The following is a 25,673-nucleotide window of genomic DNA, read 5'->3' as shown; positions in this document are numbered from 1 at the left end:
TGTCAAACACCATGGAGAGCACCTTCCCATGTACATGCTGGCCCTCTGACATGTGGATGTGAACTTTTCACTCATTTTCATTAAAAAATGTTTACTTATTTTAAAAAATATTTTATTTTATGTGAACGAGTGTATTGCCTGCATGTATGTAAGTGCACCCATGTTGTGCAATGCCTGCAGAGGTCAGAAGAGGGCATTGGATGTCCTGGAACTGGAGTAATGGACAGTTGTTAGCCGCCATGTGGGTGTTGGGAACTGAACCCAGGTCTTCTACAAGAGCAGCCAGTGCTCTTAACCTGGGAATCATCTGTTGAAGCCTTATTTGCTTATTTTTATATTTAATTTTGAGACTGTCATACATGAGTATTGTACTTGCATTATTCCCACCCCTTTCAGTTCCCCTCCAGCCCCTGCCACTCCTCTGAATTTGTTGTCCTCTTCTTTGGTTTCTTTTTACATATGCATAATTTATAAATATATGTATGTATATAATGCCCTGAGTTTATATTTAGTGGCACTCATGTGTAACTGTGTTTAGGACTGCCAACTTGGGATTAGGTGGCCTTTCAAGGGCCTAGTCCCTGAAGAAAATTAATTCTTCCTCCCTCAGCATCCATTGATTGCCTGTAGCTCTTCATCTTGAGATGTGAGCCTGTGAAATTTTCCCCATCCACCTTGGCTTGTCAACTGGTTTTGTCATTTTGCAGATCTTGTTAGACTGACATACTGTAGAGATTTTGTTTTTGTAGCTTCCCTACCATGTCTAGAGTACATTTAACTTGCAGCAGGCATTGTCCCTCTGGCTCTTGTGATCTTTCCACTTCCTCTTCTGTGATGTTCCCCTGAGGTAGAGGTTGTGTTGTAGATGTGTCACTTAGGGCTGGGCCCTCACAGACACTTATTCTCTGCCTTTGACCAGTTGTGAAACTTTGTAATAGTCTCTACCTTTGGAAAGAGAAGTTTCTTTGTCTTTCTTGTCCCTGAGTAGGTATTCTCTCTATAATCTGGATAAAATCCTTTGTAAGTTATTTGTAATCAGAGTATTTTCTGTTGGGGCTGAAGAGATGGCTCGGTGACAAAGAGCACTGGCCGCTCTTGCAGAGGACCTGGGTTCAGTTCCCAGCACCCTCATGGCAGCTAACAACCATCTGTAACTACACTTCCAGGGGATCCTGTGCCTTCTTCTGGCTTCTGAAGGCAATGTACCCTGTGTGCACACACAGAACCATGCATGTAAATATAAACAATAATAAATCTTTAGAAAATAGTGTTTTCTTCCATTTACTGACTTTTAAAAACTGATTATCAGTGTATTTGTTTTTATTTCAAGGTCATTGTACTTTGCCACACAATTGTTGGAAACAATACACGGAGACCAAAGAAATTTTGTACTTCTTAACTAAGACTTTTCCCTTGGTAACATACTCTAAAATTATAGTACACTATCTTGACCCAACTGCTGACGTCAGTGTCATCAACTGAAGAACATTCTCTTGTGATGCTGTTTAGTGTTGTACCTCACTACCTGGCCCCCAACTCTGGTGACCACTAATCTCTGTTCCTATAATTTTGTCATTTAAAGAATGTTGTATACACTGGATCATAGAGCCCATCACCTTTTCTCACTCTGGAAATTTGCCTATGAATCCATCTAAGCTGTTGTTTCAAGTTTGTTCTGTTTTATTACCTAGTGGTAAATGTACCTGTTTGTGTGTGTACTGCATTGTGTGTAACCATCCACCTTTGGAAGGTCATCTGGACTGAAGCTGGTTTTTAATTTTTAGGACTAAAAGTGTTAAACGTAAGTACAGGTTTTCATGTGAACACATGCCTTCATTTTTCTGGATAAATGCCCAAGAATGTAGTTGCTGGACTGTATTGTAGTACCTGCTTAGTTTTGTGAGAAACTATCAACCTGTTTCCCTGAGTATATTACTTCACTTATTCACTGGCCGTGTGTGAGTGACCTTGCTACCTTATATTCTTAGGATCCTTTGGTGTTGTCTCTAATATTAAAGCCATTTCAGTAAGTCTGTGGTAATACTTTTGGGTAGTACTTTTTTTTTTTTTTTTTTTTTTTTTTTTTTGAGACAGGGTCTCCCTATAGCCCTAGCTGACCAGGAACTCTCTATGTGGACCAGGCTTGTCTGGAACTCTGAGAGATCTGCCTGCCAATGCCTCCCCAGTGCTGGGATTAAAGGTATGCACCACACATCTATTTTCTTAGGGTAGCAGTTTTTAAAGATTTACTTTTATTATTTTTATTTATATGTGTATATGTCTATGTGAGTGTGTGCCATGTGTGTGCAGTGCCCACATAAGCCAGAAGAGGATGTTGGATCCCTTGTAGCTGGAGTCTCAGGCAGTTGTTACCCACCTGAGCCAAGTGCTAGAAACCAAACTTGGGTCCTCTGCAAGAGCAGCAAGTGTTCTTAACCACTGAGCCATTTCCCCAACCCCTACAGCAATTCCTTTTCTGCTAGCCCTACAATCCAGATCTTTTTTTTCCTATGCTTTTTTTCCCCCCTAAAAGTTTTGACATTTTACATTCAAGTCTGTGATCCATTTTGAGTGAATACTGCATGCAATCTGAAGATTAGGTAGTTTTACTCTTTTGCCTTCTGGGTGTTCAGTTACTCTAACAGCATCTATTTAAGAGGCCGTCCTTCCTCTATTGAGTTTACTTTTCACTCTTGTCAAAAGTCACTTGGCTGTCAGTCTTGAGTCTGGCCTTTCCTAGCTCCCTAATCTATTTCTCTGACCCTTCTGCCAGTACCAGGCAGGCTTCATTACTGTGGCTGTAGAATATAAGCCTCACATCACGAAGAGCAATTTTCTCCCATTTTATCCCTTTTCAAAATTGTCTTAGATAGTCTGGTTCCTTTACTTTTCCATATAAATTTTAGAATAACCTTGTGAATATCAACAAAAATTCTTGCTGGTATCTTAGCAGGGCTCTGTTAGCTTTGATGGTATATTTGTACAGATTTGACAACTTCACTGTGTCAACTCTTTCAGTCTGCGAACATGAATGTCTTCCTGTGTATTTAGAGGTTTTTAAATTTAATTTATTTAAATATTTGTTTCTCTTCCCCCCAACCCCGTGTGTGTGTGTGTGTGTGTGTGTGTGTGTGTGTGTGTGTAGACCAGAAGATGGCATCAGATCCCCTAGAGCTGGAGTTACAGGTGCTTGTGACTCGCTTAACATGGATGCTGAAAACCAAACCCACAACCTGTACAAGATCATTAACTACTGATCTATCTCTTCCACCCCATTTTGAATTCTATTTTAACATTTTATAATTTTCAACAGATAGCTCAGCTTGAAAATGTCTACTTAAGCACCCCCGTTCCTTTGGCGTGATTGTAAGTGGTTTTGTGGGGTTTTTTTTTTTGCCTTCTATATGTTTATGGTTAGCTTATAGACAGGCACTTGATGCTGCTGACTCTGTGCCATGCAGCCTTATTCCATTTACCTGCTTGTGTAGGAGGACTGTGCATGTCCATGCGTGGAGTGTCTTTGAGATTTTCTTCTTTTTAATATTTTATTTATTATTTTTATTTTATGTGTATGAATGTATTGCCTGCATGTATGTGAGGGCACCTGTGTTGTGCAATGCTGTGGAGGTCAGAAGAGGGCTTCGGATTCCCCTGGAACTGGAGTTAAGAATGGTTTATAGCCACCATGTGGGTGCTGGGAATCAAACCTGGGTCCTCTCCAAGAGCAGTCGGTGCTCTTAACTGCTGAGCCATCTCTCCAGCCCCCTTCTTTGAGATTTTCTACATTGAAGTTCTCAGTAAACAGGGCGAATCTTATTTCTTCCTTCTAGTGCCCTGTTTGGGGTTTTGTCTTCTTTTGTGGGTAGGCCTTCCTGTAGTATGTTAGGGATTCGAACTGACATCCTTGAATGTAGGATTTTGCAGGTGTTCTTCAAGAGATTAAGAACTTCCCTTTTAGCCCCTGTTGGTGAAGGTTTTTGGTTCTTTCTTTTGTGTTTTTTGTCTTTTTTAAAACATGAATATTGGATTTTGTCCATTTTTTCTGCTTCATTTGATAGACAAATGATTTTCTTATCCCATTTGTAAATAGATTATGCTGACTTGTTTTTTGGATATTGAACCACCTTTGCATACCTGAAGTACATCTTGCTGTAAGTATATTACTGGGTTCAAGTTGCTAATATATTTTTCAAAACTAACGCAATTTTTAAAAATTAAAATTTACTTGGATTATCTTTTAAAAATATTTTATTAATTCTTTGAGAATTTCATCCAGTGTATTTTGATCATGTTCAAAAGAACGTGGAACCCTTCACAGGTTTGCGTGTCACCCTTGCACAGCTGTCTCTTTCTGATTTCTTCTTGTTTCTTCTATGTCTAAAGCCCCATGGACTTTGTCTATGACTTGTACTGTTTTTCCTCAGTGTCTGCATTCTGCTGTCAGGACAGTCAGCTCAGCATATCACTGCCATCCTCACCAGGGTGGGCATGGCAGATTCTTTAGAGAGTTTCGAGCTCTACCTTTCTCCCTCACCTCAGCGTAGTTAAGTGTTGGGTATGACTCTCAGAGTGTATCACGCTTTGCTCTAGTATCACGTATCACTTGTAAACTCTAGGGTCCCAAAGGGCCTCCTGCTCTTAGCTCTGTGGCCTCACCTGACCCCCCTCCCATCCTCACCCACAGTGGCCACTACTGTTTCTAGACTCATCCGCCTGGGGGCCTTGCTCTGCTCCCTGTTCCGATGATGCCGACACAGCTGTCTTTATCAGTCTCTCCTGTTTCTCACTCAGCTGTCATTTCTCAGGGAAGCCTTCTTAACTTCCTCCTTTAAGATAGCCAGTCCTTTCCCCAAATCCTCTTTTCCTCTGCTCTCATACTATCCTTTAGTAGGGTTACTCTATTATATGCAGGTGTTTCTCATCCATAGATGTTCCTCATAATTCCGTATTCTATATCAATATAATATAACTTATGGGGAAAATCATGTTGGGCAAAATCATTAAAAACTTAAGAAACTTGAGCCAGAGAGGTAGATTATTACATAAAATGCTTGCTGTACAAACATGAAGACCTGAGTTTGATTCTTAGAACTCATATAAAAATGCCAGGTGTGGTAGCCCATGCTTTTAGTTCCAGTGCTGAGGGCAGACACAGCTGAGGATCCCTGGGACTTGCTGGCCAGCCAGCCTAGCCCACTTTTCAAGGACTAAGTCAGGGAAAGACTCTGCCTCAAAAAAATGAAGATGAATGGCATGTAGGAAAGGACGCCAGAGGTTGGTTTCTAGGCTTTACACACACACACACAAGTTCCCGAGGCACATTAACACTGAAGTAATAATAATGATAATGATAATAATAATAATTAATGATAATAATAATAAAAGCCCTATGGAACTTGCAATTGGGACACTAATAAAAATAACACTCCTCACAAGTTTCCTCCTCCTCCTCCTCCTCCTCCTCCTCTTCTTCCTCCTCCTCTTCTTCTTCTTCTTCTTCTTTCTTTTTATACAATGAAGAAAGCCTGGGCCTGGCAAGACGACTCAGTGATTGACAGCACTAATTACTCTTGCAGAAGACTTGGGTTCAGTTCCCAACATTCCCACGGCGGCTAACTGTAACTCTAGGGGATCCAACTCCCTCTTCTGACCTCCATGGGCACTGCATGACACGGTTTCACTTATATACATGCAGGCCATGCACTCATGCACATAAAATAAAAATAATAAAATAGTTTTTTAAAAAAAGAAGAAGCAAGCCTCTGAGTGCACACACCTGCCTTCCACTTTCTTTCGACATCATCTAATGCAGGAACGAGTGCTGTAATTTCTGCACTGTCAAACCAAGTGCAATTTTTTAAATTATTATTTTTAAAGTAGTCTGTTGTTGCTGCTTCTGCTAATTGTGTCCCTGATTCTAGGGCTTACTCTTTAATAAATGATGACACTTGTCTATGAAAATGTTGCAACATTAATATTCTGTGGGGAATTAAGCATAAATCAGAACAAGTTCTGCTTCTTGCCAATAGATGTTCCCTATTTTTCAACCACATATGAAGTAATTTATATAAAAGAAATATAGGCTGTCACAAAGCTCGCTGTCCTATGTATTTTCCTTGTTTGTTTACTGTTTATCTCCCTGAACTAGAAGACAAAAGTTCTGTGAAGGTGTGATTGTTTTTTGTTCTGCCCTGTTTATAAATTCACATATGTATTCTTGTCTCATAGACCTTCTAGTAGGTATTTAATAAATATTTGTTGAATGAAAGAATAAATAATCAAATCAATATTTAGGCTTCTCTGGAATTTTGAAGTAATTGAAAATACGAACACCTGTTTTTCTTTAAATTGAACAACTTCTTTGGCTTAATAGTTATTGACATTTAAGACTGTAGGTTGATTTATGTGTGTTATTTAGAAAGCTAGAGGTAAATGTGTTCTGGATGAAGTTCAAGAAACAGCATTCGGAAGGACTATGCAGTTTCATTCTGGGGCACCGTGGACCCTAACAGGTGGATGGTGCTGCTAGCTGGTGCAGTTGGAGCGTGTTGTGAACATTAAAGATTCACTCCCCTTTGACTCTTCTGTCTAGAGTTGCGGTTCTCAGAGTGTGGTCCCGTCACTGGCCTGGATCTGAGTCCCCAGTGCACCCGCTAGAATTTCCACTTTCTGTGTCCCAGGATAAAGAATTACAGCAGGGAACACATGATTAGTAACAGAAGTAGGCCTGATTTATTAAGAAGGAACCAACATTCTTAAGAATGGGCATGGGTAGGTGAGCTAAGGTAGGGGCCAGGAGTCTCAGGACCGTTCATTTACAGAGCTCCCCCGCCCTGGCTTTTGTGCAGGTTCTTTTCACTCAATCTCTGTTTGTTGCATGTAGCCCAATGGGAAAGGCTTCCCAGTCTTTCTCTGCCAACTGGCTTCTTCAGTGTTAATCATGATGCCTCTCTACATCTCTCCCTCTCTTGCCACAGTCCAGGGAGGACCGTGGTGGCCCTGAGACCCCGTGCCAAGTCAGAAATCTTTGATGGTGATACAAAGACCCTTGTTTTTTCTTCCCTGCATCGAGGCTTCATTGATGATGCAAAAATCATCATGAGTAAACTTGTGGTATTTGAACAGGTTGATGAAGACAGCAAGTGGCACCAGACCATTCCAAAGGGCATGTGTGTCCTTCCTGCCAAGCATGTATTAAAAAAAATCTAGCTCCCTTAGATGTCCTTGATGGAGTAGTAAGAATCATTAATTGTATTAAATTTGACTCTGATATATGTCTTTTTAATATTCTTTGTCCAATTGTGAGTTATGTATAAAATCCTTCTGCTGCATACAGAAATATGATGGTTGCTTTGAGGCCAAGTCTTCGTGAGGTTATCTGAGCCAGCAGCCAAAATAGCTGCTTTTTTCTTGGCAGTCTGTTTTCACTTCAAGTTGTAACTGACAGACAGACCATGGTAATTCAGACATGGGTGTTTGGAATCATTTTCTTGAAAATGAATTAAATAGGACTATTCCATTTGGCATAGGGAAGCATCTGATGGTATTTGTGGTTAATGATAAAAATGAAGTAAAAAAATGAGAATTTCTGAAATATTATATGTGCCTCTGTGAACTTGACATTTCCCTTTATTTAAAGACTTGATAAGGGAAGATGCTGTATTAACATTTGATATTTATTTCATTGTATAATGAAACGTGTTAACATTTGGAAGACTCCAAAACTCGGCGAACCAACAATGTCAAGCCAGTGTAAAAAATCCAGTCAAAGAATGAGCTAGATGAAAGGCTTTTCATGTAACAGAGTCTCAGTATTCCATTGATGGGGGTTCATCAGTACAAGTAACCTTCCTGAAACTGACACTTGTTCAGTTGGGCTACAGTACCAACAAGAATATTCACAATTACTTGAAAAGGCTGTTGAAGTCTCCTTTTCCCTTCGTCATATCTTCCAGTCTGCATTTTATTCGGGTCCTTTAAGTGAAGCAAAGTATTACTAAGACTAACTGCAAGGGCAGGAGAGATGGCTCAGTAGTTAAGGGCACTGACTTGCAGAGAACCCAGGTTCAGATCCCAGCACACATGTGGTGGCTAACAACCATCTGTAACTCCAGTTCCAGGGGATCCACTGCTCTCTTCTGACCTCTGACGGCACTACACGACCTGGGTGCACTTTCATACATACAGGCAAAATACTCATACACATAAAAATAAAAATAAATAAAACCTTAAGAAGACTAACTGCAGAAGTATAAGTGAGAATCTGGTGTAGACTTTGAAAACATGAGGTGATGCCACTTTTCATATTCCTTTGGGACCACCTAAATTGCATAAACATACCTTTTGTGTTAATGTGTAATGGCTTTAACGCTGTTTTCAGATGAGTGAACATTTTGAATGCGCACATCTTTGGATTCTAAAGTGACAAATATGGACTAACTCCCTAGAATGAGAATTTAAGGCTACTTCATGATTTTCTATGGAAATCTCAAGGAGGTCCGGAGGTCAAAAGGTTATGAACTGCTGCTCTTAAGGAAGTTGGTTTTATTATTTCTGTGGATTGAGATTCCAGGTGTAGGAGAGATGGAGGGTTACCTGAGAGCCCAGAACTAGGAGTGGAAGAGCCGAGGTCAAATTCAGCGTTGCAGAGCCTCGCTGTCTGCAGACATAGCGTGGGAATGTTTCCCCCACACAGAGCTTCCTGGGTGCCCTCTTGCTCCAGTCCCCGCTTTCTCAAATGGAGCTGAAGTGCCTGAGGGAGTTGCTTTCATGTGCAGTTGTCCTGGTTTAAGAAGATCTCTACCATTTAGCTACTTCTTAGGCCTCAGAGTCTAGGTCACTAGCTATGTGTCACAAACTCAAGGGCAAACATCTTTGCGGGGAAACGCAAAGATCCAAGTTTATTTTCTTGGACTGCTCAGCTTTCTATTTAATCAGAGTTAGGCTTTTAGGATTATGTGAAAGACTTTCAAAGGAGCCATGGTATAATATTTAAGATTAATGCCAGTTATTTCTGATAACTTTACTCTTGTTTACTATTTTTTTGTTGTAGTTTCTCACCACAAACCATAGAAATGACAATTTAGCATGCTTCTACTTGGAGGTAAAATACTGGAGCTCGGGAGCTTATTTCAGTTTGGAGATCTAGGGAATCGCATTTACCCCACTGTCTCTCCTTATTATTAATTTATATGCTGAAACGGATTATCCCAGTGCAGCATCCACTCGGCACATAAATACCCCCATTTATGTTTCTCCCATCAGCTTCAGCTGTAGATTAATCTCACTGAAAGGTTGAATGGTTTCTTAGGGGGAAATATTGGAAGGGTTAGGTTCACACCGTGAGTTCCTTAAATGTGCCATTAATTCTTATTGATTTCAGGGAAAACAGATAATCAGCTTGACTTCCCCGCTGACTAGATGCCTCAGCAAGCTGTTCTCAGTCCTGTGTGGTGATCTCAGGGAGCCTCCCATGTTCCCTGTTCTCATATTCAGATTCAAGTGTCCAGAGGACGCCACAGAGCAACTTCACGGAAGCCCCACACTTACTAGCCAAACTTCTGGGCATAAACTGATGGTGTTATGGAGTGACCTAGGAAAGTGCAGGGCAGGCTTGTATGTGGGGGTCCAGGTGTGGGGCTTCATGCATATATAAGTGTATGTGCACATGCATGTATAGAGGTCAGAGAATGTCTTCAGCTGTTATTTCTCAAGAGCCACCCACCTTAGTTTTTGGAAACAGTCCTGGAGCTCACAAATTAGCCTAGGCTGGCTTGTCAGTGAGCCCAGGGACCCTGCTGTCTCTACCTCCTTAGTGCTGTGATTATAGGTGAGCACTGCCATGCAAGGCTTTTTTACATGGATTCTGGGATTCTAGTCTTCCTGTTTGTACAGCAAGCACTTTACTGATCAAGCCTTGTCCCCAGCCCTAAGTGTCTTTTGAAGAGAAGATGGGAGTCTCTGTCCCTGTATCCCAACCCATTCTCATTTCTGGTGGGGGTCATTTAACATAGCAAATGAAATTATTACTGTGAAGTAACATTTAACAGTAATATAAGCTGATTTGCTTTTAGGTTTTCCACCTCCAACACAGTACTTGTGTTCTTAGTGTAGTGCCCAAGAGTGCCACCTTGGAACCAGGTCATCTGGGTCTAAATCCTAGTTCTGTATAAAGTTACCATTTTGTTTTTTCTTGAGAAAGCTGACCTGGAACACACTATGTAGACCAGCCTGGCCTCCAACTCACAAAAGTCCACCTGCCTCTGCGTCCCAAGTGCTGGGATTAAAGTCATGTGCCACCATGTCTGGCTAAAGTTACTTTCTTATGTGGGTTTTGGGAATCGAATTCAGGTCCTGGTACTTGCATGGCAATCACTTTACTGTCTCCTCAGCACCAGCAAGTGAGAACTTTTCAAATAAATGCATCTATATTCCAGCTAAGAAACGGACCTCTGAGAGCTGACCTACCTGCTGCTTGTGCCTGGTCTGGCTGTGACATGAATCAGTCTTGTAGGGACCTCGTGGCACCACTGACAAGATCTATAGAATGGCACAGAACACAAGAGCAGCCTAGTGGCAGGTGGCAGTGGCTGCCAAGCTTGGCCTGGGGAAGAGTCTGGAGACCTAGGCACCAAGACCCCTGAGCACACTGTGAGACCAAGTAAAAGGCTGGGACATGCACCCAGGGAGACACACATACACAGGCAACTCCCCCCGATACACACACTCTACTCACAAAATTCTTACTTGTTATTAAGGGTGGTATAGAGAAAATTTCTTCAAAAAGCTTTCAAGAGTGGTTGAAAGCCACTGTGCAGCTGGAGGCCGTCCTCAGTAAAAACTCAAGAGTGCAGCTCTTTGCAAAGGATCCTGGGCTTCTGCCTTACCCTGACCCACTCTGCCCAGCTGCCCACCCTGAGATGTGGGGAGCACAGCATTGGAAGGGTCCCCATATTGTGATTTTCTCCCCCAGCACTGACTTCATACCTCAGCCATCTCTCCTTGAGCTGCTTATCTTGGCTTGTTTATAAGTCTCATTTTTGTAAACTCATTGGGTCAGGACCAGCTGCCTTCCCAACTCCCAGCAGCCAGGGGATGCTCAGCTGGGAATTCCCAGATGCTCAATGCCTAGGAATGACAGAGTGAGTTTGTAATCAGAACAAGAGCCAGCATGGGCCTTTTGCTGCTGTGTGAGAGTCTGTAGATCTGGGGTGGTTCCTTTTGGTTAGAGATGCTGCAGGGCATGGAGGTAGGGCCTACAGTGAGACAACCTCAACTTCCAGCCACATCACATTGACAATGCTTGTCAGAAACTAGATAGCAACATGAAAAACATCCCATCTTCTCTTCTGTCGTCATCAGAGTGCATAGTTTGGGTGGTTTTGGTTTGGCAGTTTCTGTTGTTGTTGTTGTTTGAGATACAGTCTTGCTATGTAGCCTCGGCTGGCCTCGACCTCACAATCCTCCTGCCTCAGCTTCCTAAGTGCAGAGATTACAAGCATATGACACCATACCCTAGCTTTGTTTGTTTGTATGTATTTGTTATTTTAAATTATGTGTATGTGTGTGTGTGTGTCTGTGTCTGTGTGTTTGTGTGGGTAAGTGCATATGAGAACAGGTGCCCTTGGCAGCCATAAGTGTTGGATCTCCTGGAGTTTGAGTTATAGACAGTTGTGAGCCACCCCACATGGGTGCTGGGAATTGAACTGTAGTCCTCTACAGAGCAGCAAACATTCTTAACTGCATAGCCATCTCTATAGTCCTTAGTTTCTTTTTAAATATTTGTTTATTTTTATTTTATGTGTGTGAATGTTTTGACTATATATGTGTGCCACACGTATGCAATGCCCACAGAGGCCAGAAGAGGACATTAGATCCCCTGGAACTGGATAATTTCAGATGGTTTTTAGTTGCAGTACGGGTGCTGGGAACCAAACTCTAGGTCCTCTGCAAGAGCAGCCAGTGCTCTTAACCAATGAGCTATCTCTCCACCCCATTTTTTTGTTGTTTATTTTTGTTTTGTAATGTTTGAATTGGTTGTGTCTTCCCTAGTAGCCGCCTGTTTACCTTAGTTTTTCTGCTTCACTTACTTCGCAGGTGGCAGTGGAAATACTTAAACTGACACACACACAATTTGGGTGATTTTTTTTTATCCAGATCTGCACAGTATAATCATATAGTGTACAATATTTGCCTGTCTGCTGCTTGAAAATATAAGTATTTCTGATTATCTGAGAGAACGAAGGCTGGAGATTAGCTCGAATATTGGTTCAGCTCTCTTTTTAAAAGTTTTTTTTGTTGTTATTTATATTAATAAGAAGTGGTTTCACTTTAACATTTTCATACCTGTATACAATGTATCTTGATCATACTCACCCATTCTGCTCTCTTGCCCCCTCTGCTCCCACCACTAGGTCTTTATAGAGCATTGTTGTGTACCACTGATTTTTCCACCACCACCCCCCCCACAGATTATCTCTACCCACCAAGATGCTCGTATGGTGGTCACAGAAATTGCAGCTAAGGCACACTGAGGACATGTTCTTTCCCAGCAGAGCCCTCTTAGAGTACCACAGGGCAACCTTTGTAAGTCTGTGTACTTAGCTGCAGCAGAGTACTACTTAGTAATATGCCTAAATTTTTATCTCGGGAACACATTTGAAATGCTTAATTGCTTTCTTTTAAAAGATTAATATTACTGTTGGAAGGAAAACATGTTGTATGGTACATTTGAACTCCTGTCCACTCTGTGTGTATGTAATAAACTGGAACAGATGAGATGGGAGTTTGCTGTGTAGATTTTCTACCCACGTTCCCCAGACTCCTTCACAAGTGATACATTATGGTCTGTGCTTTTGTTTCTCCCTGGAATTTGAAAATAAAATAAAATGTTCTCTGAGTGGTAAATTCATAAGCTTGGGGCATGAAAATGTTGGAATTTGATATAAAAGAAGTTTTGAAAGGAAGATTAGTGGTTTTAAACAGAATGATTGGTTACCTTGGGAAATTTCACTGTGGTGAAAACAGAGTTCAGTAGGAAAGGTCCTGCTCAGGCTGATTGTCCATTCACACCAGGATCAGGGTGCTTCCTGTTGGACCTCACCTGATTGATAGTGCTGATTACAGGGGCTTCATAAACTCCAAGGTCTTTTTTCCAGATGGAGTAGAATTTGTCTGCCTCTGTCTTCCCCCTGTTTATGGAAGAGTTGCTTTCTTTGCTAAATGGAGGTTGATTATCATTCTTAAATCATCGTTACTTTAAAACACAGGACAGGATCTGGGAGGCAGCTCAGACCTGCATTCCATCTCCACACCCACGGTGGTGCACTTGTAACCCCTGGGGCATGAGGATCCCTGGGGCTCACTGGCCAGCCAGTCTAGCCTAATCAGTGAAACTGTCTCAAAATGAATAAATAAACAAACAAATAAATAAAACGGAATGCTCAAGAGATGGCTCAGCTGGTAAGAAACACTTGCTGCGTAAGCCTGGTGGACCTGTATTTACTCCCCCAGGACCCATGTAAAATTAGAAAGAACCAACTGATGCCACAATGTTGTCCTCTTAACTCCACATGCATGATATGGCATGCACACACCTATACACACCTCTCAAACACACACAATAATAAATAATAGTGCATACAATGGAGTGTGATTGAAGAAGACACCTGACATTGACCTCTGGTCTACACATGTCCCTGCACACACATGCATGTGAGCACATGTACACACACACACACACACACACACACACACACACACACGTGCACAGAAAAACAAAGGCGCAGAAGCCAAGCCACTGAGTGGATGGATGGTGTCCCTGCCAATACATTAATAGCTTGACACTTAATGTTCTTGGTACCTAATGGTTAATTCCTATCCACTCTACCTTAAAGGATTCTGAAAGTGTCTCAATTTCCCATAATGGAGCAGATAATTAAAACCTCGAGGAAGATACCCCATCTGGGTGCAGGAAGCTGAGCTGTGCTCAGCCTGGGCTTCCAGAGTTCCTCTCCTCCCCACCACAGCTGTTTCTACTCTGTCACTTGGGTCATGGTCCCTTTCTAGATGAGAAGATTATCTTTGCATTGGACAGGTAAAGTTAAATCCATTTACATTTATCTGAAAACCTTAAAAGTCCATTTAGGGAAATGACTTGGATGTCATAAAATTATGATGTTGTCTTGAGAGAGCATTAAGTCTGGTCCTTTCCTTCGAATGGACCTTAAATCTGTATTATCCAGACAAATGAGACTCTCTCTTTCATAAATGATTTACGTTCTATTTAAAAGTGTGTGAAAATGGAAATTTCACAGTTTTCTTTGGTAATTCATTCCAGGGGCTTAGCAAGCTATTGCTGGAATGTAGGAATATTCACTGAGTTTTCTTGGAGGGTGATGGGGGCAGGTCTATTGTCTATTATTTGAGATACCAGCCCCCTCCCCCAAGAGCAGTAAGTGGACCATTGGCTTTTTCCCCAGGTTAGGGTCTCATGAGTACCTCTTAAGTAATTCATTTACCTTCTTTTCCTGGTATATCTTTGCAGACATTTCTCTGCCCCCTGTAAAATATAAAAAGATCAAAAGCTTCTGAGGGGCTCTGTTTACCTCTCTGCTTCCATCATCTTTTCCTTGGGAAATGAAGAAACATCTATTCACTCCAGACAGACCATAGTAACAATGCCACCAAAGTCTGACTTAGCAAACCAGTGAGTTTATTATGGTTACTTACAGAGTATGAGTGAAGGGTGACTTACAGGAGCCTGGGTGATCTCAAAGCAGCTGCATCACCCCAAGTCCCTCCCAGTTGTTGGTGATGACTTCATGGGAGCTGCATCATGGAGCCCTTCTCTCAGTCAGCCTTCCATTTCCTGTACACTCTAGCATCTCCCAAGATCCCTTGCAGCTGGGAGAGGGCAGGAGGGAGCAGTGGCTGGAATCCCAGGTGAGCGTCCTTGACTTTCCTCTACTTTCTACTAAAGAGTGTTGGTACCTCTGTTAGCATTACTATAAATCTAGCTTCCTCTGTTTCATTCCCTTTAATTAGTTGCCATGGCTACAGGGTCATAGTAATCTCTAGTCCAAGATGGCCCTGAGGTGAACATGTTATGCCCAGAAGAAAAGAGGCCACACCACGGTAGCCTCCTTTGCTCTTCTGCCCACAGCTCCTGTGTTTTGTTACTTTTGTGCCTTCTTTAAATTTCTAGTTCCACTGCATGTTTTCCCATGGGAAAGACTGCTGGGCTTAGAGAGGTAACTGTAATTCTGCACATTGGGTATGCTAAAATATTTGTGGTGGTAATTTTAATTTAGATAGTTAAAATTCCAGGGTCTTGACAAGATTTGCCTTCCCTTTGTATAATAAATGGCCCTCTATCTGGGCTAACCACCATTCTATAGCCATTTAGATCACAAGATAGTTGCTTACAAGTGTATGAAACTGTTCTTTATGAAGGATTTTCTTACTTGATAGCAGTAGCCAGCACAGTCATTCGTTCATAGTAGAGGTATGTGTAGTTACCTATGAATTCTATGAAGAATCGAACTGCGGTGTCATTTAAATTCCAGACCATTGTATAATATGTTAAATTGATGATGCTCTGTCAGTCCTAGAAGCAAACTCACATTCTTGAGCTCGTATCTTAAAGCTTTTTCCTTTCAAAAAGATGTATTTTTTATGAGGCATATGTGTAGGACACTGGAACCCTATGAAGTGGCATTTCTTTTTCTATTGTTAAAGAGAGAGCAAATGGCAGGCCATTAATAAAGCCCGTGGCTCAGTAAACCCCAAGGCATCAGAGTTATATCTGTTGCAATTCGGCTTTATTAGACTGTTCGGGTCATAGGAGTGGATGATTTGGACTGAAGTATGTAGCAGAGAGGGAAATTGGACACACCGCTGACAGTCAGAACCTGAGGGTACAGTTGAAAGCAGCTCAGAGCAGAAGAAGGTGGGGCTCTGCCAGCAGGGCCTGGATTAGTGGCTTCTTCTGACACTGAGTGACACATTTCCTTACAGCACCTAACAGTTGACTGTATTCCCCCAGGAGATCCAGACCATGCCCACTGCAGGGAAAAGTGATCTTGTCAGCTACTCTTTTTGGCTTCCCAGTGCTGACTATAGAGTCTAGCCCACAGATTAATTCACATTCGTTTGTTTGTTTATTGTGGTTCTAGGGAACCAGGCCAGGGTATGGTGCATATGAGGATGTATTCTATCCTTGCAACCGCTGTCTGGGAGAGTCTAGGCAAGAGTTTTAACACTGAGCCACACCCCAGCCCCTCAGTGGGATATTCTGGGCAGGTGTGCTACCACTGAGCCAAATACCTACTTGTGGATTCTAGACAAGCACCATTGCTGAGCTGTTTCTCCAACTAGCCCCTTCGATGCATGTTCGTTAGGCATAAAATCAGGCAAGCTAGAAACCCAAGAATCTTTCTAGACACCCCTTCTCCTCACCCTTGTAGCAAGTCTATCAGAAACCCTTCTATCAATCCCCTCCAAGTCTTCTGCCACAATTCATTATCACCTTTGTCCAGTCCCCATTTGTCACCTTCGAGAGCATTTCACATGGCCCTCCAAACCAGTGTCCCAGCTTTCAGTGCCTTTTCAAATCTCTTCTCCACACTCTATCTAGAACGTTCTTAAACTACACAGTCAAGGCTTTCTGCTGTTGTTTAGTAACAGCAGTCACCACCATTGTGCCTGCAGGGCTGCTCACAGAGGCCCATGCCTCAAATGATGGTGTTGCCTCTCGTTCATGCAGGATCACTGCTGTTGTGAAGAGGGCACCTTGTAGGATGGGCCTCCCTGGTCTGTCGACTCTGCTGTGTCTCAGCCCTGGTTCTGTTCCCTCTCTCCACACCCACATTCAGGGCATGTTTAGGCTTTAGGACCTACTGAGGTTGCTCTCATCACCAAGCTCTCCACGGGCCTTTACCTGAGCGTTCAACCCTCCCAATCCTTTGGCTCTCAGTTCTTGCATTCAGCCTAATCGACTACTTCAAATCATCTTCCTATAGGTCTTTATCGTTCAGATGCAGTCCATCATTTACTTATTTGAATTAATGGGTAATAATAAGCAGTATAATATTGTGCAATTAATTATGATGGAATATAGTGAGCCAAACAGAGACAAGCTCTATGTAGTCATCCTTCAGAGCCTGCTGGGTGCCCTGTGGGTGCAGGACCTGTGAGTTCCTTCTAGAAAACAGTGCTGCAGTGGCATGGGAGCTGCCCTTATCCATCCTCTCCTGCACATCGGCTGATCTCTGGATTCTGCATACAACCTCACCCGGTGTAGATACTGTCAGTAGCTGCCGTGTTGTATCGTTTAGGGAAGAGTAGCACAGACAGCTCTGTACATGTTCAATTCAATCTTTCCAAATAGCTTCCAACCCTGGATTGAATCTTCAGGTGCAAGACCTGTGGATTTGGTGGACTGACTTTATATATTGAAATTCTGTATATCTGGTGTGTGCGGCCGTTTCATGCACGGATAGTTTTCATGCAGTCCCAGTCCCGACATTGCTATCCCACTTGGGGTCTGAGTTTTTTGAGAGATACAGTGATTTAGTTTTAAAGTCCAGCTTAGGAACTTCACAAATAAGGTGTCAGAAATGTGAAGTTAGATAACTATGTCTGTGCCCCTAGACCAGAGCTGCTCTCGGGTTTAGTCAGAGATTCTTTCTCCGCCGTGGGCAGTGGTAACTGCAGAGACATAACTGGTTAAAGTGCTGAGGAAAATTGATGATTGAGTGCTCAGCTATAGATGGGGCATTGTATCAAAGGCTCAAAGAACACTGTGAGAGAGGAGACAGAAAATGTTGGGATTGGAGAAAGGGGAGGGGTGCTGTGGACAGCTGACTTCTGGGTATGACATGACCATTGCACTCTTGATCACAGCAGCTATGATTATTTGCACAAATAGGCACAAGGTTGGACCCGTCACCTCCCTCATGAGAAGGGGATGGCTCATGGGGCCCAACCCTCCCTGCGCATTTATAGGCAGAGAGTGGGTGAGGAGGGAGGGGGTGACATTTTCTTCAGTGCTGTAGCCCCTCATAAGATGCCCATGCTCCTGTAAGCAAACCTAATGAAACTTCCTGAGTCCCCAGAAATTAAGTAAGTAAAGAAATCACAATTGAACATAGACGGGTGAGTAGTTGGGACAATAAAGAAGAAAAATAGAGTTAGATAAGTGTTCTTGAGAAGAAATTTCCCTTTTTGAAACATCTGTGCCATGTAGAATCATAATATATAGGATTGGTTGTGTTCTGGAGCAGATTATGTGGATTTACCTAATGAGGTAACCACTAATGACCTCATAGTCTGAAGCAGGATATGTAAATTCTCTGTGCCTCTCACCTTCTCTGTGTCTTCTCACCTATAATATGAGTATAATAATGGTAGCCACTTCATAGGTTTTTGTGTGTGTGTGAGAGAGAGAGAATTACATAGGTTGATCCAGGACTGGGAATATAGCTCAGCTGGTAGAGTTCTTACCTAGCATGCATGAAGCCCTGGGTTCCATCCCCAGTACCATAACATGGCTGTCATCCCAGCACTGGGGAAGCTAAAGCAAGAGGCTCTTGAGTTTGAAGCTAGCCTGGCCTGCATAGTAAAACCCTGTTTCAAAGCGAACAAGTCTGGGGTCTTAGCAGTTGGCAGAGTGCTTGCCTAGCGTGCATGCAGCTCTGGGGTCCATCCCCAGTTCTACATAAACCTGGCATAATGGTGCTCATTTGTAATTCCTGCACTTAGGAAGTAGAGGCATGAGGGTCTGAAGTTCAAGGCCATCTTCAGCTAGGTAACAAGTTTCAGACCAGCCTATGGCTAGAAACTCTGTCTTAGAGAAACAAAAGCTTAATATGAAATACTTAGAACAATTCCCAGCCCATAATAAATACTCAGTAAATAGAATTTCTCTTGCTTTGTCACTATTATACCTAGTGACTGAACACATATTTATTCAGTATATTTTGTTCCTTGCTCCATTCTGAGTGCTGGGCACGTAGACACAACACAGGAGAAATAATGGATTATAACCCACAAATACTTTAATTACAAAATCTGATATAAATATTGTGGATGAAATAAGTGTAAAAGTGTGTAAGAGCTTATTAGGAGGGAGCTTCAGAACAGAGCATCCAGATGGAGAGAGGAGCAGGTATAAAGGCCTTGGGGAGGGAAGCAGCTCAGCTTCACTGTGGGACAAGTCCACTGTGTTAGGAGTGTGGGAGTGGAGAGGCCAGAAGACAGAATGGAGGCTGAAGAGGCACAACTGTATAGTTGATCCTGTGAGACCTTAGTGGGAAAAAAACACAAGCCTTCCATTCTGTTTAACAGGTGAGGAAACAAACACGTGTCTGGGTCAAAGACACGTAGCTCATTAGTTGATGGTGCTAGAGCCAAACGTCAAATGTACAGCATTGTTACTGAAAATGAAACTTGTACACATATAAAACTATCCCAGTTATGTGTCCAATCCCCCATATCAAGAGACGGTGATCTGCTTCTCCAGAGCCCTCATTCAGCCTCCCATCACACTACCAGGCTCCACAGCTAACCTGTCTCCTGACCTTGTACAATGGGGTATACACTGTGTCTGGTTTTGTGTTTTCACAGACTTTCAAAGGAAATGTGTGTTATAACCTATCTGGCTTCATTCATTCAGTGTCATGTCTGTGGTTTTCATGCATGGTTCTGTGTGTAGGAAAGTTACTCCGTTCAGTGCTGTGTAGTATTCCATTGTGTGCTATACCACAGGTGCCCTGTCCAATATCCCACTGAAAACCACTAAAACAAGTAATTTGCATGTCTGAAATGAAAACTATGTTGTGAATCCTGCCATTTATACTTGCTTATCCTGGTCACTTCTTAAAAAAAGATTTCAGAGGGTATATGAAGAAATTTGTCTTTTATAAATTTAAGTATTACCTTAAAAATAGATTTTCCATTTAAAACCAGGGACTAGGAGCTGGGTAGATGGCTTGGTGGATAATTCACTTGCCATGCAGATATGGGGACTAGAAATTGGATCCCCAGCACCCACCTAAATGCTGGCAAAGCATGACAACCTACCTGTAATCTCATTACTTGGTAGGTCAAGACAGGGGATCCCAAAGCAAACTGTCTAGGAAGACCAGACAAGCAGTGAGCTCCGAGTTTAAATTAGAGACCTTGCCTTAATAATAAGGTACAAAATGATTGAGGAAGACACTAATATCTTCCTCTGGCCTCCACAAGCACATGCACCCATATAAACATGTACCTGCATACACGTGTGGCCACACGTGTGAACACGTACACATGTAAAATAAAAGTTTAAAAAATAAATGAGGGGCTGGAGAGATGGCTCAGAGGTTAAGAACACTGTTCTTGCAGAAGACCCGGGTTCAAATCCCAGCACCCACATGGCAGCTAACAACTGTTGGTAACTCTAGTCCCAGGGGATCTGACAGCCTCTTCTGTTCTCCACAGGCATTGCACGGTACAGGTACACTTACCTACATGCAGGCAATACGTGCATACACATAAAATAAAAAAAGTAAATAAAAAGTTTTTTAAAGTAAATGAGTCAGGGACAGTAGCACACACCTTTAATCCTAGTACTCCAGGTGGCAGAGGAAGGTGGATCTCTGTGAAACTGAGCTCTGTGAGATTGGTCTACATAATGAGTTCCAGGCTTATCTGGGGCTACAAAGGGAGACTATGTCTCAAGAATTAATTAATTAATTAAATTAATTAATTAATTGATTAATTAACTAAAACCAATGGCTTGCATGGGCAGAAGTTGCCTGATGTGTCTCTTTGATAGACTGGCTTTACTTCTAAGTGGGCAGAAGTTGGATGAGTCTGTCTGGTGTCTTCAAGTAATGCGTCCACTGACATCTTGGCCTTTTGTAGTATTGTCTGGGCTGTCACTTGTTCCTAGAGGGCTGGGGATTATTTACTGCCTGATTGGGCTACATAGCCTTCATTTCTACTGTTGGAAACTGGATCTGTTTAAGTAATTAATTTATCAGATGGATTGGTTCTTTTCATCTCTGCTTCATCTGGGTTTTGTCTCTTTTTCATATCTCAGATGATGTTGCACCATATTTTAAAACGGAGCCAGGCCTGCCACAGATCCACCTGGAAGGGAACCGCCTTGTGCTCACCTGTCTGGCAGAAGGGAGCTGGCCTCTGGAGTTCAAGTGGATGCGCAATGACAGTGAGCTCACCACCTACAGCAGCGAATATAGGTACTTGATTCTAAGAGAAGACTCCTGTCAGGGTTATGTGTTTAAAATTCTAGACTTAGAGCAAAAGAGGAGAAAATCCTGGGTGGAGTCTTGATCCATTAAGCTTCCATGTGTGGTTGACACATAGTTTGCTGGTGTGGTGTGATCCATTTTCACCTAGAAGTCTGTCATTTGTGAAGTGAACCCATCTAGGACACCGCCACACAGAACCGTTAAGAGGAATATACTTTAATACTGAAATTTGCTTTTGTTGTGACCATTCCACTTACAACTATTGTGTGTATCTAATTGCCTCAACTATTTCATGTAGATAGATCAGTGGCTTCCAGAGTCCTGTGTTGTCAGTAAAACCTTCCTAGCTGCCTTTTCAACTTGGGAGAGGAAAGTGTCATCATGGGAGAGTGGGTGTGAGCAGAGTGAACAGTGAAGACCCAGTTCCTGGAATGTGCCTATCAACACGCCAGGTACAGACAGAGGGAGCCTGACCCACAGCAGAGCAGTGAGGGCAGAGCTGGAGCCCAGGAAGCTCTGAGCTGTGACTCCTCCCAGGGAGCAGCCCAGCTCTGCCTTTCAATCTCAGTTTCTTGTGTTTCTAAGAGGCTTAAATTTTCTTGTGGCTGGAGAGATGGCTCAGTGATTAAGAGCACTGGCTGCTCTTGCAGAGGACCCAGATTCAGTTCCCAGCACCCACAAGGCAACTAACAACTGTCCCTAACTCCAGTTCCAAGGGATCTGACCCCCCTTCCTAGAGTCCTTGGGCACTGTATGCACATGGTACACATATGTGCATGGAGGCATAACATTCATATTCATAGAATAAAAATAAAATCTTTAAAATTTTTCTTAAACTGAGGTACAAATGGGTTTCATATATACAGGTCATTACACTCCAGTCCCACTTGTCCCTCCCATGGTCCCTTCTCCCGCTGGCTCCCTTCACTCCCACACTTACCCTGTTTCTTCTGCTGTCATGTTAGCTGGCCTCTATCACCCTCTTGATCCTTTCATGAGTTCTTCCTCCCTCTCAGGATCCTGCTTCAAGATTTGTGATGTGTACGCACAGACATGTACACAGATACAAACACAGAGATACACATACAGATACATAAAGAGATATAGATGTATACACAGATACACACAAACATACAGGGATAAACATAGGTACAGATATACATACAGATATATACACATATACAAAGATACACACAGAGATACAGGTGTGCACACAGATACAGATATACATATACACACAGATACTATATAAAGAGAAACAGATACACACACAAATATAGATATATACACAGATACACACATTACACAGGTAAACACACATACACATAGGTATACACAGATAAACATACACATGCCTTTAAGTCTACATATGAGAGAAAACATGATATTAGTCTTTCTGAGTTTGTCTTATTTTGCCAAACTTAATGATTTTCAGTTTCATCCATTTTCCTACTAATGTCACAGTTTCAATTTCTTTATATCTGAAAGAATTCCTCTGGAGGGGAACTGGAGAGATGGCTCAGCAGTTAAGAGCACTGACTGCCTTTGCAGAGGACCCAGGTTCAGTTCCCAGCACCCACATGGCAGCTAACAACCACTTATAACTCCAGTTTCAGGGGATCCAATACCCTCTTCTGGCCTCTGTGGGCATTGCACACATGTGGTGCACTTACACACATGCTAGCAAAACTCTCATACACATAAAATTAAAATATATGAATTTTTTTAATTAAAAAGAGTTCCATTGTGTACATGTACCATGTTCTCATTACCCACCATGCGTTGGTGGACAGCTGGGCTGGTTCAGCCCCATAGCTATTATGAATACAGTAGCAATGAATGTGGACACACAGGTGTCTCTGTGATTATCTTTCAGGTATATACCAAGAGTGCTATAGCTAGGTCCTATGGTAGGTCTAGTTTTAGGTTTTCCAGAACCTTCCAGACTGATTCCCTTGGTGGTCATACAAGTTAACATTCCCATGAGGAGTTGTGTAAGGTTCCTCTTTCCCACATCCTTGCCAGAATTTGTTGTTGTGTTTTTATTATTCTTTCTTGATGATATCCATTCTGACTGGGGTGAGATGGAATCTCAAGGCAGTTTTAATTTACATCCCTCTGATGGCTAAGCATGATGAATGCTTTTTCAAGTATTTATTACCCATTTGTATTTCTTTTGAGAACTGTCTCTGCACTATCCCATTATTGATTGGTGATTTTTTTTGCTGTTTAATATTTGCAGTTTTATGTAGCTGCTGTTAACTCCCTGTGTGATGTATGGTTGGCAGAGAGTTCTCTCCCATTCTGTAGGTGCTCTCTTCACTAGTGATTATTTTCTTTGCTGGGCAGAAGCTTCTTAGTTTATTTTAATCCCACAAATCAATTCTCAGAATTGTTTCCTGTACAAGTGGAGTCCTGTTCACAAAGTCCTTGCTCACGCCCTTGTGTTTCCATCTTCCCTCTGCTTTTCCCTGATAGTTCAGAGTTTCAGGTCTTATATTAAGGTCTGTGATCCATCTTGAATTGATTCATTTGTGCGGAGTGAGAGGCACAGATCCACTTTCCTTCTTCCGATTTCCCCAGCACCATTTTTTTAAAAGACTGTCTTTTTTCAAGTTTGTATTTTTTACACGTTTATCAAAAATTAGATTCTTTTAGCTCTGAGGGTTTCTGTATGGGTCCTGTTCTCTTGATCTCATGTCTGTTTTCATGCCAGCCCTGCGTTGCCTGTCACTGTGGCTCTGTGGTGTGATTTGAGGTCAGGTATTGCGAGGATGCCACCAGAACCGTTTTCTGTTCAGGATCGTTTTGGCTGTTTAGACATGTTTGTGCTTCCATGTGGATTTAAGGGTCTTACTCTTTCCACTTCTGTGAAGATCATTTGAATTTTAATAGAGGCCTATAGATTGCTTTCAGCCGCGTGGCCATTTTCCCTGTTAATCCCTCCAGTCCGTGAACATGAGAGCTCCTTCCATCACCTGCTGCTTTCAGTTGTTTTCCTTTGGCATCTTAAACGTTCACTGTAGAAGTCTCCGTGCTTATATTTATTTGTAGATTATTTTAAGCTATTATAAATGGTATTTTTTCCTCTGCCTGAATTCTTTAACACATTTGTTATTGGTATATAGAAAAGCTACTGATTTTTGTCGTCGTAATTTTTTGTCTTACTGCTTTGCTGAAGTTGAAGTTACAGGTCAGTTCTAAGAGTTTGTAGTGAAAATCTTAGGGCTATTATTATTATTACTATTATTATTATTTTGAGACAGTATCCCCCTGTAGCTCCAGCTGGCCTAGAACTTGCTATGTAGACAGGCTGGCCTCAGCCTCACAGAGATCCACCTGCCTCTGCCTCTCAAGTCTGGGATTAAAGGCATGCACCACCACACCTGGCCTTCTTAGGACTTTTGAATGTGGGATGATGTTGTCTGCAAATAGGGATGATTTGACTTCTTGTTTTCTTTTCATTCCTGTATTTCTTTCTCTGTCTTGCTGCCGGAGCTAATACATCAAGCACTGTAGTGAATAAAATGCAGAAGTTTCCTTGTCTCATTCCTAATTTTAAAGACATGTTTTCCATTTTCTCCCATTCAATCTAATGCTGCTATAGGTTTGTTGCATGTGGCCTTTATCATATTGAGATATTATCCATCTATTTATCATTTCCTCTGGGCTTTTATCATGAAGAGCTGTTGACCTTGGTCAAATGCCTTTTCTGCATCTATTGAGATGATCTTGTAATGGTCCTTAAGTCTGTTTATTTGTGTATATAACCAGTCTCCTAACACTGGAGTGAAACCAATCTGGTTGTGGTCAGTGTTCTTCTTAGTGTGTTCTTGAATTTGGCTTGGCTTGTTAGTGTGAAGAAAAAGCTGTGTGTGAGTGATGAGTGTGGGCAGTGGATGCCCTGCTTGGTCACTTCAGCTCATGGGCTCAGTGACTTTGAAGTTAGCCATTTTTATCCATTCTTTTCATCTGTAAGCTGAGTGTGATAAAACCCATGCCACTAGACACTCATAAAAATCAGAGGATGTGGGGCAGGAGAGATGACTGAGCAGTTAAGAGCACTGATTGCTCTTTCAGAGGACACGAGTTCAGTTCCCAGCACCCACATGGTGGCTTACAACTGCCTGGAACTCCATCCAGCTCTAGGAGATCCAGTGCCCTCTTCTGGCCTCCGAGGGTGCTGTAGGCTCATGATACACTTACATACCCTCAGGCACCCACAGATACACATAAAATAAATAAATGTGTTTTTTTAGAATATCAGATGGTGGGGCTGGAGAGATGGCCCAGCAATTAAGAGTGTTGACTGCTCTTGCAGAGGACCCAGGTTCAATTCCCAGCACCCACATGGCTCTTAATAACCATCCATAACTTCAGTTCCAGGGGATCTGACACCTTCTTCTGACCTCTGAG

General features: G+C 42.2%; 1 protein-coding gene across 3 annotated transcripts in view; it reads left to right on the top strand.

Moving 5' to 3' along the window:
- The window catches only part of Sdk1 (sidekick cell adhesion molecule 1), a 1,173,668-nt gene that overhangs the window by 352,335 nt on the left and 795,660 nt on the right, over positions 1 to 25,673 (top strand). For 2 of the 3 annotated variants that reach the window (XM_029555165.1, XM_029555166.1), the window contains exon 1: positions 21,090 to 21,245. In XM_029555165.1, coding sequence (XP_029411025.1) covers positions 21,202 to 21,245 — 44 coding nt within the window. In that variant the 5' untranslated portion in view covers positions 21,090 to 21,201. Of the gene's footprint in view, positions 1 to 21,085; positions 21,246 to 25,673 lie in introns of those variants that run through there. The other variant, XM_029555167.1, reaches the window with a different exon arrangement.

The sequence above is a fragment of the Nannospalax galili genome, unplaced genomic scaffold (assembly GCF_000622305.1).
Source record: "Nannospalax galili isolate Female #2095 unplaced genomic scaffold, S.galili_v1.0 scaffold664, whole genome shotgun sequence".
NCBI lineage: Eukaryota > Metazoa > Chordata > Mammalia > Rodentia > Spalacidae > Nannospalax > Nannospalax galili.
The sequence above is the reverse complement of the archived record's forward strand: the minus strand, read 5'-3'. Positions and strand labels throughout refer to the sequence as shown.